The following is a 20,711-nucleotide window of genomic DNA, read 5'->3' as shown; positions in this document are numbered from 1 at the left end:
GCTTATTCACGGGACCAAGCCTAAATTATGAGAAGTTATTGCATTTTTTCTGGAATCGTCTAAACCCCATCAGCCAATGAATAATTAAGGCAAAGACGTCATTTTGTTATCAAGTCGTATTAATAAGATAATTAATAGTAGTTGTCAACACAAAAATCAACACCTATTTATAGATCCTATGTAATTTTATGCTCATGTCACGTAGGTAAAATCTAATGATATTAGGTACAATTTACAACGATGAATACAAATGACAAAAATTAAATAAAATCATGTACCAGGAATTACAAAAGACATACATACATAACAGTCACTTGCCTACACTAATAATTGTTATGCTTTTCTGTTCAGATCGTCAATAAAAGATAGAATCTCGTGTTGGAAGTTTAGTTTCGAAAGCATAGAACGTTAAGATACACGATAAGGACACTACCGCAGTTTTCGTTGGATTAAGTGAACCATATGTCATGACCACTGGTCAATCGTAAATATCATTTTACACATACAGACGTATGCTATCATCAGCAAAGAGTCGCGTCAATCTCAAGGGTTGGTCAGTTGTATCATTATGATGCGTATCAAATAATAATGGACAATAAACAATGCACTAGTCGCAGTAGGTTGTCAACTGGATTCAGCAGTATTTGCAGAAATTGGGGTCTATTAGATAGGTAGTCAGCAAACCAGTGAGTAAGAAATGTATCAAATGAGATGCTACTATAATGTATGTATTAAACCATTTTTCACTTGTTGCTGACTTTTGACTTTGCTGTGTACCATTATGAACCATCAATGTCCATATGTACATTTTATGACTCGTGCGGTACATTATGGGTATGTAAAACATGCTTAGAAGGTGTTATAACTAGACAATCTATTAGATCATTTTAGAATATTAGGCTATAACTACCTATGATTGTCTTCTCCTCGGCTTTCGAAAGGATCACAGTGTTTGAGTAGTTTAAATTTCACGTGTTTAAGTCATCGTGCATGCAATTGCAAATTTATTTATTCTGTTAATTAAGGAAATAAATGACCATATTCCCTGAAAATGTGCAAAACTGAGTACATTGTTGTATTTGAAATTCCACGGTTTCACGCTCTTCCTCCCTCTGTCTGTCTGTCTGTATGTCTGTCTGTCTGTCTGTCTGTCTCTCTCTCTCTCTCTTAGAATGGCAAAGGCTATCAGAGGCATGGTATTTGCAATATGATATCAAATTTACACTTTATTTTCCTTGACACTCTACAAATTAAATCAAGTCACTAAAACAATAGTATGATACAAATCACATACACCTAATATATTCCGACACATGCAGCTTAAACAGACTCAATATTTCGTATGTCCGTCTTTTATCTTTCTAATGCCCTTGCATTAGAAATATGTAGTGCTTATCTTTTAGACATGTTAAGTTAGGGTTTGTAGAGTTTTGAGTTCATTTAATTTATGTTTAAGCATATCCAACCCTTGAAAATATTATATAACCCTGTAAATGACAAAATAATAGAACTATAACCTCATAAATAGACATTAGCCAAAAATTTAAAATACATCCAGATGTACTCATGTTTTTATTTATCTTGTATCTCGAAATAATTTATATATAAAACACAACACATATGCGTATCAATCATGTGCAAGTAGAGGGGGTATTCGTAATAATGGAATTAATAAGGTTCAACGAACGAGTTATTTCCGTGATGTCGCAAAGCATGTGAGAAACTTAGTTTCTATTATTTAATCGGGAAGGTTTTGAGAATGTGAGAAACTTAGTTTATATTGTATAATCAGATAGGTATTGACAACACAGTTTCATTTTGCACGATGGTCAAAATCTAAAAAATAAAATAGTTTCATCGGATTTAATAGCAATTGGAATATGTATCCTTTTAATATTATTCAGGTTTATTTTCAAGAAAAATAATACACGTTTTTCTCATATTATCGAATAATTATTTAGTATAAATATAAGTATAAATCACAGTTTGATTGTCAAAACTATTTTCCATTTGATAAACTTTTGTTATAAACAAGGTTTATATGTCTTATGATTTGCACATCATTTCAATTTCACTTTACAAAATGAAAGACAATTATTTATTTCACAGAGAAACAATTTGCTGTCTAAAGTGCTTGACTGAGGCAATATTATAATATGGTACCCATTTATAGGCTGAAAATGCTTTGTTGTTCTTTGTTTCAAATCCCTTATTTAACTTAAATAAAAGCGCATAAAACATCCACTCTCTTTATATTCTTAGTTTACTCTTTTCTACAAGAAACATAAAAACGGAGATAAGAGAGAATCCTCTCATGCGTCGTCTTTGTATAGAACATTAACTGCGTCCCTTGGTTTTCCTATGGTCTACATATGATCTTCTTTTGACTTAAAAAGTGTATCTTTCAGGAAATTTGAAAAGTAATGTCAATAAAATAATAGGTATACCTTGAATCTGTGAAGAAAACTGATATAAAGATCTTTATCTATTCGATCTCTTCAACCTATAAGAAACACTTTAATTTTTTCTCAGAAGTTCGTGGTTTTCGATCATCTGGTATTGTTCAGGGATTTCCATTAACGCACATAAAGCAATAGCTGCGTATGTGTTGCTTGCATCTTTGAGAATTTTGTGAAAGTCTACGAACTGAAAGTTATCAAATTCACGTTCTGGAAGTTCGTCGTCTAATTTTATCATATCCTCCCACGGACCGTCCCCCACCCCAATCACCACGATAGACAGCGGCCATTTTGAAGCTTCCACTATGGCTTTGATGGTGGTTTTCATGTTCACAAGCTTGCCGTCAGTAATAATCACCAGAATGTGGTACTAAAATATGAAAATTATTATTATTATTATTATTATTATTATTATTATTAATTCAAGATGTATATAATTCTTACAGTATAGTGTTACAATTTCTGCACATATTCTATTTGAGACTCAGTTTGATACTTGAGGGATAGAAAAGCAAATATCTGTTCTGCCTAACAATATAAAACGTACAATCAGCATGTGTATATCACTGTAATTACTCACTAGCATCGGTATCTTTTCTTTCACTTTATTGAGTATAATTCCCACTCCTAACCCTCCACAACTTTCTCGAGCAATATTATTGTGCATGAGGAAACTAAAATTACTATAAAAAAAAGTATTTTCTCTCTACGTTCTGTATAAAGTAGGCGCAAGTTTATTGCGAAAAGCGTGCTCAGTGTGACAGAGATGTTCGTAAGCTTTCGGATACAAACTTTAATAACATTCTTCAATGACAGGACTCTTCGTACTTATATATTGCAGTTCCAATACTATTTTGTTTAACTTGTAAAGAGAAATTTAAGTGTTTATACAGCTAAAGTATAGTCAAAACAAGAACTGGACAGGTAATTATGCGACCTGTAAACCTTGTCCGATGCTCTTTACCTGAGCATGTGCTTTTGCTTGGTAAATTTTTGCATACATACAAATGTTGTATTCGTGCGAATACATCACCTTATAACTTATATTTTTTTGCTCGTTTCTACTTTCAACTGATAGCATACCTAAAATACCAATTTCAGTTAATGAGAAATAAGAATAACTTTTCTGATAAATGGATATCAGCTGTAAATCCATTTGGTATTTGACTCAATTTCAATCAAAAGTGGATTAAATATATTTTATTTATTACCTTTTTGGTCTCTTTAACAATTTTCACTGCCTGTTCTATCAATGGGACAAAGTCGGCTGAACCGCTCGGCTCTTTTTCTTTGGTTACTTGATTATATCTATCCAAGACCTCGCTAAAACCTTTGCACGGGCCCTAAAATTTGTAGAAAACAAGATACGTACACTCAGATAATATTGGCATGAATCTAAACTAAACAGCATAATTCTGGGTCCGATTTTCAAGGAAATCATAGACTAAGGCATGTACTGGGTACAGAGAAATAAATCATATAACTTCCAAATGTGACTGAATAAAATATTTTCAAAATAAACCCACTTTATTGCTTTTTATTGTTGTATCTTTACATTCCCTATACAAATAGTACTTTACAATTTTTATCTATTTGCTCGAGACTTGAATCAGGCATCAAAACTGATTAAAGTCCTTACAAGCATAATGAAATATTGTCAATTATTAATAAATTCAGTTGTTCTCATGCTATCTCACGTGTGTGTGTGTTTGTGATTTGGATTTTTAACGTAGCTTTACCAATATTTCAGTCATATTGCTACGATGTCTGCAGTGTGACAGATTATAATGATGTCTAGCACTGTGTCATCATGCTGCAGACACGAAGCATAATGTCCCACCCAGTCATATTATATTGACACGAGACCGACCAGTCATAACACTAACCCCTTAATGCTGAGCGCCAAGCGAGGCATCTGTTAGTACCATTTTTGTAAGACTTTGCTATGACTAGACCTGGGATCGAACCCTAGAACTCTCGCATCCGAGGCGGACGCTCTAACCACTAGGCCAACGGAGCGGTATATCTCACTTCTATCAAATACTAACGTATTCATAACGCACCGTATATCAGCACAGGTTATACTGCATTTCATTAAATAGTTACACCTGAATGAAGTTGCTGAAACAATATGTGCAAGTGGCCGTTCTTTAACAGGCCTAAACAAACCTGTTTGCATCGTTAGTCTTTCGTAATAGCGAAGAGGTTGCATCTCTAACATTTTTATTTCTTTCTCATTCAATGCCGTTTTTCAATGGCTATCAATTATTATGAGCAAATAAAAACCAATTATAGCTTATATTCTATCAGATTACGTTAAGTTGAAGTAAGAGCTGCGAGACAGAACTGTTGCCATAAGTAGTTACATCACCTATGCAACTAAAATCATAACATCCGTTCTGTAAAGAGAGATTGGTTTATTGTATTATACCATGACAATATAAAAGACAAATACACGTTTGTACGATTCTGAGATTAGACTGACCTTTTAGAGACCATCAGAGTCGTGCGGACGCCTGATGGTATGCTTCAAATCTTCGTTGATTCAAATAACTATTGTTAATTATATAGTATTTCACATGTACCTCAGATTTCAATGGGAATAAGGTGTCACAAAAACAAAACGCTGGTATCCAACCGTCATTGTCAAGAGTCTCGAACGTTTCTCCAAGGATACATATGACCTGAGCAAATAAAGAAATAACGTGGTACACGGGTTTCTGTAATTAATAAAGGCAATCGATTCAGAAAAAATATTAAAAATATCATTGGTTCAGACCTCGTTTAACGACTAAAATGTTTGTCAAACTATATCATTAGTGAAAGTGCAAGTTCCTCAAGGGTTTGTCACTGCTTTCTTCATGACCATTCTTTCAAACGTAACTTGTTAATCCTTTAATTTCCATTCTCTCATGACCCGAAGATACTAATCAATGTGGACAACGACCAGATTTTCGTCAGAAGAGAACCACATAGTAAACGATGTCGCCATATGTGGTTACTAACAATAGATCTCATTTTGGATACAAAGTCATTACTATGTAACGTGTACAATGTTGAAAGATATATTAAGAATTCTCCAAGGCACAGTTCAAACAGTAAAAATCTAACGTCGGGGTCAATAAATCTAAGCAATCCAGTTATATAGAATGGAATATATGCACTCTAAGGCAACGATAATAAATGAACAAATATGACATGTAGTGATTGTATTTTTAAATTTCTTTCGACAGAAAGATTATCTAAATGATCTTAATGCAGCAGTATATTCTGTTGAATTGAAATTACCCATATGTCTAAATTTTGACCAAAGGTAATATAGCGCTTGAATGAGGTGCGCTAAAAGGGTGAGATTGTAGCGGACAAAATTATGTCAGTGTATCGCATACATACATACATACATACTCATGCTTATGCTTATGCTGGTACATAATACCTGTTGGTACGGATTAAAGTTCGGTCCACTGGTATCGTGCAAAGAAAGCCCACCAAAGGTCTTTTGTCCCTGTGACTTGTTGCTTATCGTGTAATCGATACCTTGAAAATCGCAGAAGAAAGATTTGAAACACACCTCAGTGTACCGACATACGTCTTAACATACAGTGTCAGATTTCGATATATGTTTGCATAAAAAGATAGAAAAGCCTTTAAATTGGTTGTGGTTAAAAAACAAAAGTATTATTCATGCACGCATTTGCTGCAATAATTCTCTTGAAAATGCATGATTCATACAAAGTTGTCTTGAGAGCAGTTCAGACCATGTCACACATTGTGAACAACTGACCACTGACAAAATTCCCTGGTGGACTGCACGCTCTGCACCTTGCCGATGATTACGTTCTTAAATCTCTGAACACGCACGGCACACAGTAATAATAATATGGAGAGCATTTATATTTAAACATTTTTCCTTTACTTTACAAATAGAAGGACAAACTGCTGGTGTGCAAAGAGATGACACAGACCATGACAAACTCGAGGACCAAATGTTGATGTGTCAAGAGATTTTCTGACCATGACAAAAAATAAGACCAGCTGGATATGTGCATGTAGATGCTACTGACCAATGCAAACCAGAGAACCAACTGTTGATATGCACAGAAATGATACTGACAAGTGCAAATCAGAGAACCAACTGGTTATTTGCACTGAGATGAAACTGACAAGTGCAAATCAGAGAACCAACTGGTTATGTACACAGATATGATACTAATGCAAATCATAGAACCAGCTGGTTACGTACACGGAGATGATACTTATGCAAATCAGAGAAACAACTGGTTGTGTACACAGATATGATACTTATGCAAATCAGAGAACCAACTGGTTATGTACACAGAGATGATACTAATGCAAATCAGAGAACCAACTGGTTATGTACACAGAGATGATACTAATGCAAATCAGAGAACCAACTGGTTGTGTACACAGAGATGATACTAACGCAAATCAGAGAACCAACTAGTTATGTACAAAGAGATGATACTAATGCAAATCAGAGAATCAACTGGTTATGTACACAGATATGATACTTATGTAAATCAGAGAACCAACTGGTTATGTACACAGAGATGATACCAATGCAAATCAGAGAACCAACTGGTTATGTACACAGAGATGATACTAATTCAAATCAGAGAACCAACTGGTTATGTACACAGAGATGATACTAATGCAAATCAGAGAACCAACTGGTTGTGTACACAGAGATGATACTTATGCAAATCAGAGAACCAGCTGGTTATGTACACAGAGATGATACTTATGCAAATCAGAGAACCAACTGGTTATGTACACAGATATGATACTTATGCAAATCAGAGAACCAACTGGTTATGTACACAGATATGATATTAATGTAAATCAGAGAACCAGTGGTTACGTACACAGATATGATACTTATGCAAATCAGAGAACCAACTGGTTATGTACACAGAGATGATACTTATGCAAATCAGAGAACCAACTGGTTATGTACATAGGGATGACACAACCTGCTGCACATAGATCTAGTTGGTCATTTTGGAATTCGATTCATTCCATCTTGACCGACAACCATTTTAAAAACTGCATTTTACAGTTATCAATATGAGTATAGGTTTGACTCAAATTCTGAATTGTTCACGTTTAAATCACAGAAATTTAATGATTTAGTACAATAGGCATGGAATGATATTCATATTTGTTCAATGATAACGATTCCACGACATGACTATTCATTGTGCTTAGTTATGAAAACAATATTGCTTGTATTACACAAATATTGTAAAATTAACTATTATCAATTTATTAAAACTTACCGAAAATAAGTTCACAATCATGAATACCGGCGTCTGCCATGGCTTTTGTGACGTCATGAAGGGTTTTGTAATTATCTCTTATAACGTAAAATCGCTTTTCTCTCCGTTCCCTTACATTCGGTTCTCCAGCCTCATCATGGTCAACGTGCGAATCAGACTTTTTCTATATAGCAAAAAAATCACTTGTAACTACTTTACTAGTATATATTCCACCTTGCAAGCACTGTCCTGAAGAAATGCCATAATCATGCATTAAACTATCATAACGGTCTTCTTGACATGGTGCAACTCAATATCCCTTAAATCGTCCAAAAACAATTTTCGATTGATCTACTTGTGACAGCTAATAATTTATATACTTTACATTCTTTGAAAACTGCTCGAACAGTCACTTTGGATAAAATTGTAAAACTGTAGTAAGGGAATATACGTTATTCATTTAACATTATCACACTAACATTTAATATGAGGCTGTATTCTTTTCGGCTGAAGAAGTTTGTACTTCTTTCATCAATATATAAACTCTTCGTGATATTGGTCTGTTGTGAAAGAAAGGTAAAGTAAGGTTAATGTCAGTAAATCAGACTGACATGCACATTACAAACAAAGTATGAAACGCTTGATAAGGTTAAGAAAACTAAGCTTGATATGTTGATTTTTATACAGTTCAACATTTAGTATTTTAGGGATGAAACATCGAAACGATTGGCCAATCAATAAATAAACACATTTACCTACATGAGGATGAAGGTGCAAAATCGAAGAGGAATATCTTAACCATGAAATTAGTGATTGATTGATTGATTGATTGATTGATTGATTGATTTTTTAGCGGCGCATCAGCACTGTTAGGCTATTCAACGCCAAACAAAATGTTATTTGTATAATATTTTTAAAAAATTATAAAAGGTCCTATATCGACCAGCGATATAAAAGAAGAAATGGTGGAAATTAAAAACGGTAAGATGGTAACGGTGCAAAATAAAGCTTCCCGATCAACGGGAGATGTAAATGTTCTATGTGAATGAAAAAAGATGAAAAGGTATTAAAATGGGACGGTATATATATATTGCATAAAACTGCACAACGTGATAGCATAAAAGTCAGAGTTTAGAGTAAATATTTACGGCTTTCAGGAACTCTATAATACGAGTGATGTTTATAGTATCAAAAAGTTCTTTCATTCATGCACAATGTAATAACGATCGCGCGTAGGTTGCAGGTCAAAGCACTCTATCATAAAGTGCTTGACAGTGAATTGTTCATTGCAAGAAACGCACTCTGGTGGGTCTTCACCTTTTAGTATGTGGGTGTTGGTGATATAAGTATGACCAATTCGGATTCTTGCAATGACTACCTCCTCCCTACGCATGGTTCTGTAGGAAGGAGTCCATTCTCCTAGAGTTGGCTTGATTGCATGAATTTTGTTATTCACGGCATCATTCCATGATGCCTGCCACTTCTGACGAAAGAACTTTCTGATACAAGGTTTAAAATCAGTATACGGTATTTTAAAATCAGATGGTTCTTGAGTAAGGGCCATTTTAGCAGCGCGATCTGCTTTTTCGTTACCTTTAATACCAATGTGGCTAGGTAACCAACAGTATATTATATTGTGGGAGAAACTCAGCTCGGTATTTTTGACGAGTATGTTTTTCAATGACCACGAAATTAGTGGTTGGTGTGACCAACTTTGAATTCGAAAGTAATGTAATGTTCAGTGTTTAAGATAAAGGGATGTGTTCTATAATTTTATGCTACAAATTGAGAAACACTAATTTGTTATTTTATACGTTCTATACAGACCATTATGTTATTGAGACACAAGAATATACCTCTGAGACGTAAAGTTTGAGTAACGTCATTGACATTAATAATACTATAATGATGTCTTTCAGATTATCCTGACCACGTCTTGGGTAATGTTTTGTTTTTCTTTATTATGTATATGCTGACAAAACTTATTTATCCTGCAGTTTATTATTCTCTCTGCATACATTTTGATATGAGACATTAAATATGCACAAAATGTATGCTTATCATAATTTATTCAAATCAAAATACCAGATTTGTCCTAACATAAAATGATGATCCCCATATCTGCACTCAAAATAGCACAAGGAAAGGGGAGATCAGGAAGAATTATATAGTCCAGTATTTTGTCGTCTTTGCTCATTGTACAATAAATATATACCTTTAATGCTCCTATTATTTAATGTGATCTGCCTTTAACATAAACAGGTTCACACCTTCCATTAAAACTGAAAATTACTGAAAATTAAGCTTAATTTATCTCAAGAATTTGTCGAAAATAAAAATATATCATCATCTATATCTCTTAAACCATTACCGAACCAACCAAAAGCTCATGATTCTCGACTAGCTTGTATTGATCAGGGATCTCCATTAATGCACGTAAAGCAAGTGCTGCGTATTGGTTTTTTGACCCTGCTATAGCCGCGTGAAAGTCCACAAATTGAAAGTTGTCGAATATGCGTTCTGGTAATCCATCGTCAAACGTCTTCATGGTTTCCCAAGGGCCGTCTCCAACCCCGATCACCACAATTGACAGCGGCCATTTTGAAGCTTCCACTATTGCGTCTTGTGTGGGTTTCAGCTTTTCCTCCTCAATCTTGCCGCTCGTAACAATAACCAGGATATGGTACTAAATTACACAAGTAAGTATATTAGTACTATTAACATTATTGGTATTATTACATTATCGTTTGAAATTATAATAGTATTTTTAATTATAATTAAGTTTTAGCATAACGTGCATGGAAAGCTTATGATAAATTTAATCCGAAGTTTGCACATATCTGTCTGAAATTCACCTGAACATTCATGGGATCGAACAGCATATATATATATATATATATATATATATATATATATATATATATATATATATATATATATATATATATATATATATATATATATATATATTGGATGACATGTATGTAGGCAGTGTTATAGGCAAATTTATATGCACGTTACGGTGACATGTTCATCATGTCCATAACAGTTCATTACTCTTTATAATAAAACATTTGTATACTTCTGAGTTCTAATACTGTATTTTCAAAATTCTGGGGAAATAACAGTGTATGGTTAACTTTATTATAGTCAGATCATGTAAGTGAGATTCATTTTAAGCCTTGCTGCCGACTGTTAGATAATATTGATCTAAACATGTCCTTTTCATTTTAAGCCTTGATGCCGATTGTTGGATGATATTGACTTAAACATGTCCTTTTCATTTTAAGTCTTGATGTCGATTGTTAGATGATATTGACCTAAACATGTCCTTTTCATTTTAAACCTTACTGCCGATTTTGTTAGATAATATTGACATAAACATGTCCTTTTCATTTTAAGCCTTACTGCCGATTGTTGGATGATATTGACCTAAACATGTCCTTTTCATTTTAAGCCTTACTGCCGATTGTTGGATGATATTGACCTAAACATGTCCTTTTCATTTTAAGCCTTACTGCCGATTGTTGGATGATATTGACCTAAACATGTCCTTTTCATTTTAAGCCTTGATGCCGATTGTTGGATGATATTGACCTAAACATGTCCTTTTCATTTTAAGCCTTGATGCCGATTGTTGGATGATATTGACCTAAACATGTCCTTTTCATTTTAAGCCTTGATGCCGATTGTTGGATGATATTGACCTAAACATGTCCTTTTCATTTTAAACCTTGATGCCGATTGTTGGATGATATTGACCTAAACATGTCCTTTTCATTTTAAGTCTTGATGTCGATTGTTGGATGATATTGACCTAAACATGTCCTTTTCATTTTAAGCCTTGATGCTGACTGTTATATAATATTGACCGAAACATGTCCTTTTCATTTTAAGCCTTACTGCCGATTGTTAGATGATATTGACTTAAACATGTCCTTTTCATTTTAAGCCTTACTGCCGATTGTTAGATAATATTGACCTAAACATGTCCTTTTCATTTTAAGCCTTGATGCCGATTGTTGGATGATATTGACTTAAACATGTCCTTTTCATTTTAAGCCTTGATGTCGATTGTTAGATGATATTGACCTAAACATGTCCTTTTCATTTTAAGCCTTACTGCCGATTGTTAGATAATATTGACCTAAACATGCCCTTTTCATTTTAAGCCTTGATGCCCATTGTTGGATGATATTGACCTAAACATGTCCTTTTCATTTTAAGTCTTGATGTCGATTGTTAGATGATATTGACCTAAACATGTCCTTTTCATTTTAAGCCTTGATGCCGATTGTTGGATGGTATTGACCTAAACATGTCCTTTTCATTTTCAGCCTTGATGCCGACTGTTGGATGATATTGACCTAAACATGTCCTTTTCATTTTAAGCCTTGCTGCTGACTGTTAGATAATATTGACCTAAACATGTCCTTTTCATTTTAAGCCTTGCTGCCGATTGTTAGATAATACTAACCTAAACATGTCCTTTTCATTTTAAGCCTTGATGCCGATTGTTGGATGATATTGACTTAAACATGTCCTTTTCATTTTAAGCCTTGATGCCGATTGTTGGATGGTATTGACCTAAACATGTCCTTTTCATTTTCAGCCTTGATGCCGACTGTTGGATGATATTGACCTAAACATGTCCTTTTCATTTTAAACCTTGCTGCTGACTGTTAGATAATATTGACCTAAACATGTCCTTTTCATTTTAAGCCTTACTGCCGATTGTTAGATAATACTGACCTAAACATGTCCTTTTCATTTTAAGCCTTGATGCCGATTGTTGGATGATATTGACCTAAACATGTCCTTTTCATTTTAAGCCTTACTGCCGATTGTTGGATGATATTGACCTAAACATGTCCTTTTCATTTTAAGCCTTACTGCCGATTGTTGGATGATATTGACCTAAACATGTCCTTTTCATTTTAAGCCTTGATGCCGATTGTTGGATGATATTGACCTAAACATGTCCTTTTCATTTTAAGTCTTGATGTCGATTGTTGGATGATATTGACCTAAACATGTCCTTTTCATTTTAAGCCTTGATGCTGACTGTTATATAATATTGACCGAAACATGTCCTTTTCATTTTAAGCCTTACTGCCGATTGTTAGATGATATTGACTTAAACATGTCCTTTTCATTTTAAGCCTTACTGCCGATTGTTAGATAATATTGACCTAAACATGTCCTTTTCATTTTAAGTCTTGATGTCGATTGTTGGATGATATTGACCTAAACATGTCCTTTTCATTTTAAGCCTTGATGCTGACTGTTATATAATATTGACCGAAACATGTCCTTTTCATTTTAAGCCTTACTGCCGATTGTTAGATGATATTGACCTAAACATGTCCTTTTCATTTTAAGCCTTACTGCCGATTGTTAGATAATACTGACCTAAACATGTCCTTTTCATTTTAAGCCTTGATGCCGATTGCTGGATGATATTGACTTAAACATGTCCTTTTCATTTTAAGCCTTGATGCCGATTGTTGGATGATATTGACCTAAACATGTCCTTTTCATTTTAAGCCTTACTGCCGATTGTTGGATGATATTGACCTAAACATGTCCTTTTCATTTTAAGCCTTACTGCCGATTGTTGGATGATATTGACCTAAACATGTCCTTTTCATTTTAAGCCTTACTGCCGATTGTTGGATGATATTGACCTAAACATGTCCTTTTCATTTTAAGTCTTGATGTCGATTGTTGGATGATATTGACCTAAACATGTCCTTTTCATTTTAAGCCTTGATGCCGATTGTTGGATGATATTGACCTAAACATGTCCTTTTCATTTTAAGCCTTGATGTCGATTGTTAGATGATATTGACCTAAACATGTCCTTTTCATTTTAAGCCTTACTGCCGATTGTTAGATAATATTGACCTAAACATGCCCTTTTCATTTTAAGCCTTGATGCCCATTGTTGGATGATATTGACCTAAACATGTCCTTTTCATTTTAAGTCTTGATGTCGATTGTTAGATGATATTGACCTAAACATGTCCTTTTCATTTTAAGCCTTGATGCCGATTGTTGGATGGTATTGACCTAAACATGTCCTTTTCTTTTTCAGCCTTGATGCCGACTGTTGGATGATATTGACCTAAACATGTCCTTTTCATTTTAAGCCTTGCTGCTGACTGTTAGATAATATTGACCTAAACATGTCCTTTTCATTTTAAGCCTTGCTGCCGATTGTTAGATAATACTAACCTAAACATGTCCTTTTCATTTTAAGCCTTGATGCCGACTGTTGGATGATATTGACTTAAACATGTCCTTTTCATTTTAAGCCTTGATGCCGATTGTTGGATGGTATTGACCTAAACATGTCCTTTTCATTTTCAGCCTTGATGCCGACTGTTGGATGATATTGACCTAAACATGTCCTTTTCATTTTAAACCTTGCTGCTGACTGTTAGATAATATTGACCTAAACATGTCCTTTTCATTTTAAGCCTTGATGCCGATTGTTGGATGATATTGACCTAAACATGTCCTTTTCATTTTAAGCCTTACTGCCGATTGTTAGATATTGACCTAAACATGTCCTTTTCATTTTAAGCCTTACTGCCGATTGTTAGATAATACTGACCTAAACATGTCCTTTTCATTTTAAGCCTTGATGCCGATTGTTGGATGATATTGACCTAAACATGTCCTTTTCATTTTAAGCCTTGATGCCGATTGTTGGATGATATTGACCTAAACATGTCCTTTTCATTTTAAGCCTTGCTGCCGATTGTTAGATGATATTGACCTAAACATGTCCTTTTCATTTTAAGCCTTGCTGCCGATTGTTAGATGATATTGACCTAAACATGTCCTTTTCATTTTAAGCCTTGATGCCGATTGTTGGATGATATTGACTTAAACATGTCCTTTTCATTTTAAGCCTTGATGCCGATTGTTGGATGATATTGACCTAAACATGTCCTTTTCATTTTAAGCCTTGATGCCGATTGTTGGATGATATTGACCTAAACATGTCCTTTTCATTTTAAGCCTTACTGCCGATTGTTAGATATTGACCTAAACATGTCCTTTTCATTTTAAGCCTTACTGCCGATTGTTAGATGATATTGACCTAAACATGTCCTTTTCATTTTAAGCCTTACTGCCGATTGTTAGATGATATTGACCTAAACATGTCCTTTTCATTTTAAGCCTTGATGCCGATTGTTGGATGGTATTGACCTAAACATGTCCTTTTCATTTTCAGCCTTGATGCCGATTGTTGGATGATATTAACCTAAACATGTCCTTTTCATTTTAAGCCTTGCTGCTGACTGTTAGATAATATTGACCTAAACATGTCCTTTTCATTTTAAGCCTTACTGGCGATTGTTAGATAATACTGACCTAAACATGTCCTTTTCATTTTAAGCCTTGATGCCGATGGTTGGATGATATTGACTTAAACATGTCCTTTTCATTTTAAGCCTTGATGCCGATTGTTGGATGATATTGACCTAAACATGTCCTTTTCATTTTAAGCCTTGATGCCGATTGTTGGATGATATTGACCTAAACATGTCCTTTTCATTTTAAGCCTTGCTGCCGATTGTTAGATGATATTGACCTAAACATGTCCTTTTCATTTTAAGCCTTGATGCTGATTGCTGGATGATATTGACTTAAACATGTTCTTTTCATTTTAAACCTTGATGCCGATTGTTGGATGATATTGACCTAAACATGTCCTTTTCATTTTAAGCCTTGATGCCGATTGTTGGATGATATTGACTTAAACATGTCCTTTTCATTTTAAGCCTTGATGCTGATTGCTGGATGATATTGACTTAAACATGTCCTTTTCATTTTAAGCCTTGATGCCGATCGTTGGATGATATTGACCTAAACATGTCCTTTTTATTTTAAGCCTTGCTGCCGATTGTTGGATGATATTGACTTAAACATGTCCTTTTCATTTGAAGCCTTGATGCCGATTGTTGGATGATATTGACCTAAACATGTCCTTTTCATTTTAAGCCTTGATGCCGATTGTTGGATGATATTGACTTAAACATGTCCTTTTCATTTTAAGCCTTGATGCTGATTGCTGGATGATATTGACTTAAACATGTCCTTTTCATTTTAAGCCTTGATGCCGATTGTTGGATGATATTGACCTAAACATGTCCTTTTTATTTTAAGCCTTACTGCCGATTGTTGGATGATATTGACTTAAACATGTCCTTTTCATTTTAAGCCTTGATGCCGATTGTTAGATGATATTGACCTAAACATGTCATTTTCATTTTAAGCCTTACTGCCGATTGTTGGATGATATTGACCTAAACATGTCCTTTTCATTTTGTAAACATTGCATACATGTACTTAACCATTCTTTCTTAATGTTCGCTATTCCAGATCCGAATATGCAAGTTTGATTGGTTAAAATTTACAGGTATGCTAATATGCTCCTGCAAAGGAACAACCCTTATAACGTTCACATATAATTGCTTGCTTCATCAACGTGATCGTGTTTCCATTGAAAATGCCTCTGATGATACGAACTTGTCTTGCAGAATAGAAGAGAAGTTAAAGCAAGATTTATTTAGATGTTGGTAGAAAACTGTATTGATGTTTGTTTTATTGCACACTTAAAGAGATTTCATATATTATGTTATTTACCCTTCTCGTCTCTTTGACAATTTTCACAGCCTCTTCTATCACTGGGACAAAGTCCAGGGTACCGCTCAGCTCCTTTTCCTTCGTTACTTTATTGTAGATGTCTAACACATCATTAAACCCAATGCACGGACCCTGACATTAAGAAAGTGGTTTGAAGCATGCCCATTATAACTCCAGTAACAATTGATAATCTTTCAAATTGAACTTATTTGTTATTATGCAGAGAATTGTTCATGTTATCTTAAAAGTGGTAGAATATCGCTACTTTAAATGAATCTAATTTATCTGCTGTTCATATGAACTCCATACATTAATAACTGTGCATAAATATCATCGGATATTAAGAGAAGAAAATTCCAGGAGCAGACTGTTTCCTTTTAATCTACTAGTTTCTAAGTCTCTGTGTTTCGCCAGTCTTTTTCCAGGCTTCTTGCACAAATCAATATCCTTTTTAATTCCTTCATATGTCCAGTTCTTACGAAATCGAACGCATTATTAAATGGTTTCCATACACCTATGTTAAGTACTTATATCTCTCACTAACACATACACAGCACATGCGAAGGTAATGGTATGTTATGATGCATGTTGTAAAAGACAGTTGAATGTTTTCAACGAAACGGCTGGCGATTTGCAAAGTAAATATCCTTTACGAATCCGGGAGAATCAAAAATTGTGGCTATGCTTGCTTAGAGTTAAGTGGGTTTTTTAAATGAAAGCAACAATATTCTTTGATTGGCAAATCTCCTGAAATCATATTAGCAATGTAGGCATTAGGATATAATAACAAATTAATAAAGGCTGTAATATAACTACCCATTAAGACTTTCCACTTTCGTCAGATTATAATTGAAACAAACATTATACAAGCAGACAGAATTATGTTTGCATACGTCTTACGGCATCATAATAAAGCCATGTCACCAGCTGTTATACAATATTATGATCAGGGATATATTTTAGAGACCACAGGGTTTGTGCTGGCGCTTGTCGCTGAGTTTCAAATCTGATTGTGTGGAGAAAAAAAACACAAGCGTCTAATTATGGCTAATCGGATCTTTTGAACATTCAAAGTCAAAACACCTTGATCAAAATCCAGTCGTATAAACGATGATAATTATTTAGATACATTCCTTTTACCTCGGGTTTCAACGGGAATAAGGAGTCACCAAAACAAAATGCTGGTATTCGTCCATCCTTGTCAAGCGCCTCTAAAGTTTCTCCAAGTATGCATATTACCTGAGGAAAAAAAAGAAAATGGTTATAGGAGTTTTTGCCGTCAAAGATGGTAACAGAGTAAAAATATTTTAATATAATCTTTTCAGATTCAATTGTAGTAGACTACAATTTAAAGTAAAGCCATAAAATTTCATTAAGTCAAATCTCTTCCAGATTTATTCATTTATTTCTACATTTGTTTTTTATTTTCACTTAATTTGTTCATCTGCTTGTATCTTATTTTCTTAGGGATGATACGGTGTGACGACGGGAATAAACAAAATGGAGAAATAAAGATCAGAATAGAACGATATGGCAAACTTTGTCCCAATTATATATATATATATATATATATATATATATATATATATATATATATATATATATATATATAGCACGTTTGTCTTCAGGTCAAGGTCGATTCAAAGGACGTTTCAGACTCTAGACATAGCAACCTTGACAAAAACATAATGCTTAGAGATTCAAGAAAAATAGGTTTACACAGGATGTTTCTCATAATGGAAACGATGGCACCAGGAGTACATATATATATATATATTATAACACAAAATATTAGATGAAGAAATATGACATTATATTAATTTTATATTGTAGTAATTGGGGATTAAAAATATTTCTGGACATGGCTATTACCTACAATTATCTAACTAAAACACTGTTTTATCAGGAATAGATGTTACAAAGTCGTCTAAATTGTAAATAAATATCAATTTTCCAAAGGGTAAAAGAGCCGTTGAGAAAGTGTCAGTGCTTAACCGACCTACCTACATACATATGTTCACACTACCTTTTGGTAAGGGTTCATGTTCTGTCCACTGGTATCATGCAAAGAAAGTCCACCAAATGTTGTCGTTCCCTGTGTCTTATTGCTTATCGTGTAATCGATACCTTATAAAACGGAACAGAATTTTCAAAAAAGAAACTCGTTGTGTATATATGCTCCCTAATCTATAATTCAAAATTACATAAATGCTTGCAAAATTATATTAATTTACTGTTACATGTGGCTTGCTTGAACATGGAAACTGTCATACTTGCACGCATTTGAAGAAATCATTGTCTTGAAAAAGGATGATCCTATCACAATTTTCCTTAACTGTGGCGCTACCTTCACACTGTTAATTGGCATATACTTTTTCTATTCAAGACAGCAAACAGTGGTATCAATTGTTGCTGTAGTGAAATGAGAAAATATGTTTTATTTGTCTATAGAACCTCATCTCATTTTAATCTGCTGGACCCGTACAATAGAAAGATGCCTTTCAAAAGGGAAATTTGTTAACTAAAATTGACCGGAATTAACCGAAATTCATAATTTTTAAAATTTAAATGGGAAACACTTAAGGAAGTGGACATAGAGGGCTGTAAATGTTTCGATTTGTTCAAATATAATGATACCCTTTAGATTGGTCTGAGGACAAATTATGATACATTATTGTTATGCGCAATACAATGTTTTTAACAAGGTAATTAATAATAAATAAATGCGTACCGAATATAAGTTCACTGTCGTGAACACCAGCTTTTATTATGGCCTCAGACACGTCCTGAAGGGTTTGGAAATTGTCTCTTATCACGTAAAATTTCTTGTCTATTCTTTCCCTTGCCTTGGATTGCCCATCCTCCCCTTTTCCAACTGGCAAATCAGACATTTTCTATAAAGAAATCAATTGTAAGGTCTTTATTAATGCTTATTATTCATAACACACAATATCCGTAAGATATAACATGAATACATGAGAACATTTCTTGATGGTATTAGTTACACATCCCTTTACTTCGTCCTGCAGTTTGCAATAATATTTTATTTATTTTGTATTGCAGAAAATAATCATTTTTGTCATTACGTTAATTCTCGTTTGATACCTTTTATATGTAGCGTCGTGACCATATCTTACTGGATCTCTCATGAAGGATCATGAGTTTGTCAATATAAATACTTTGAATAGTTGGAAGAAAACATTGGCTGAAGTAATTATATATTTTTGAATGGCTTCATGGTTTATAATGTCTTGGACTTTAAGTAGAAAGACATTAAATATTATTACGAATATGTGGTCTTAAATGAAGCAAGAGAAATTAGCTAAAACCAATACATTTTGTAACATTCAACAAATACTTTATCTCCCTAGAATACAAACTGAAAATTTAAAAGAACTTACAGTATTGCAATTTAAATCACAAATAGGCAATACAGTTCTAACACCAGTCCTAATAAATTAAGTTCTAATAACATTGCAGTGGTATTCGAAATAAAATCACGCGCCAAAGCTGTTGATTTGCCTGTAATGGACTGTAACGTGATTATATGAAAACTGTCAACGGACCAGTAAAGTTATACATATTTCGTAAATGAAAGAGCGAAGTGGCCGACATTGAGTTCAAAAGTAATGGACTATCGACTGTTTAAATGAAAGGTGGATCAGTATTGCACACCTGTATGTTAATCAGTAAGCCTACTATAATGTAATCGCTATATAATCTAAATTTTATTAGGAACTCTATTTTACTTCCGTGATGAAACCTAAGTCAATCTATGCAATTAACAAAGCAGGTCATATGTTTATACCGTTAGTGCTACCGTCGCTGTCTTTAGTTATGAAATTAAAGTTTCAATAAGTTTGCACATGCCTTCATGTAATATGTAATATTTTCGATGTAAATACAAATGTTCACCTACCTTCGAAACACCGATCAATACCTATTTAGTAGACACACCTTTCGTGGAACTCTTAGGTAAAAATGGCTTCTAAATTAACAGTAGACTTGCAATCAATGTACTCTATGTTCCTCGTTGGTTACACAGTTAAAATATATATTATCTCCCTTTATGAGACTTGTTTCGGGTTTATCTAGAGTAAAGTCCCCTGTGATACTATGCTCGAATTGAATACCGCATTGTATTTACTTGTTACCATGATTATTCAGCTTTAAAGAATTGCTACGTTAAAACCTGGTTTCTCACTACATATTGCCCTGATCGGTACAGCATCACGCAACACTGATATACAACGTTTCTTAGGGGATAGCTTCTTTTGTGTAATATATACAATAATGCTTCGATCTCAGTGAA

At 33.9% G+C, this 20,711-nt stretch overlaps 1 protein-coding gene across 1 annotated transcript; it reads right to left on the bottom strand.

Annotated features, from left to right (window-relative positions):
- Positions 1-1,213: 1,213 nt before the first annotated feature.
- Positions 1,214-20,450, bottom strand: LOC149783188 (uncharacterized). Its single transcript, XM_089931409.1, has 11 exons — positions 20,319-20,450; positions 19,131-19,293; positions 18,426-18,526; positions 17,540-17,638; positions 16,400-16,531; positions 10,110-10,424; positions 7,760-7,922; positions 5,896-5,996; positions 5,045-5,143; positions 3,671-3,802; positions 1,214-2,829 (listed from the first exon to the last, which is right to left on the bottom strand). Exons 2-11 carry the CDS (start codon positions 19,288-19,290, stop codon positions 2,518-2,520), a joined length of 1,614 nt encoding a protein of 537 aa, XP_089787535.1. The 5' UTR covers positions 19,291-19,293; positions 20,319-20,450; the 3' UTR covers positions 1,214-2,517.
- Positions 20,451-20,711: the final 261 nt, after the last annotated feature.

The sequence above is a fragment of the Sinohyriopsis cumingii genome, chromosome 14, assembly GCF_028554795.1.
Source record: "Sinohyriopsis cumingii isolate HCF-2022 chromosome 14, ASM2855479v2, whole genome shotgun sequence".
Classification (NCBI taxonomy): domain Eukaryota; kingdom Metazoa; phylum Mollusca; class Bivalvia; order Unionida; family Unionidae; genus Sinohyriopsis; species Sinohyriopsis cumingii.
This window is presented reverse-complemented; position numbering and strand designations above follow the sequence as displayed.

Excerpts from the sequence above, each read along its gene's own strand:
- LOC149783188 (XM_089931409.1), bottom strand. The coding sequence starts at position 19,290 with ATGTCTGATTTGCCAGTTGGAAAAGGGGAGGATGGGCAATCCAAGGCA. Across the intron at positions 7,923-10,109 it reads ATGAGCTTTTGGTTGGTTCG|AAAAAGTCTGATTCGCACGT; the intron begins GTAATGGTTTAA and ends TTTGCTATATAG. Across the intron at positions 5,144-5,895 it reads ACTTTAATCCGTACCAACAG|GTCATATGTATCCTTGGAGA; the intron begins GTATTATGTACC and ends TTATTTGCTCAG.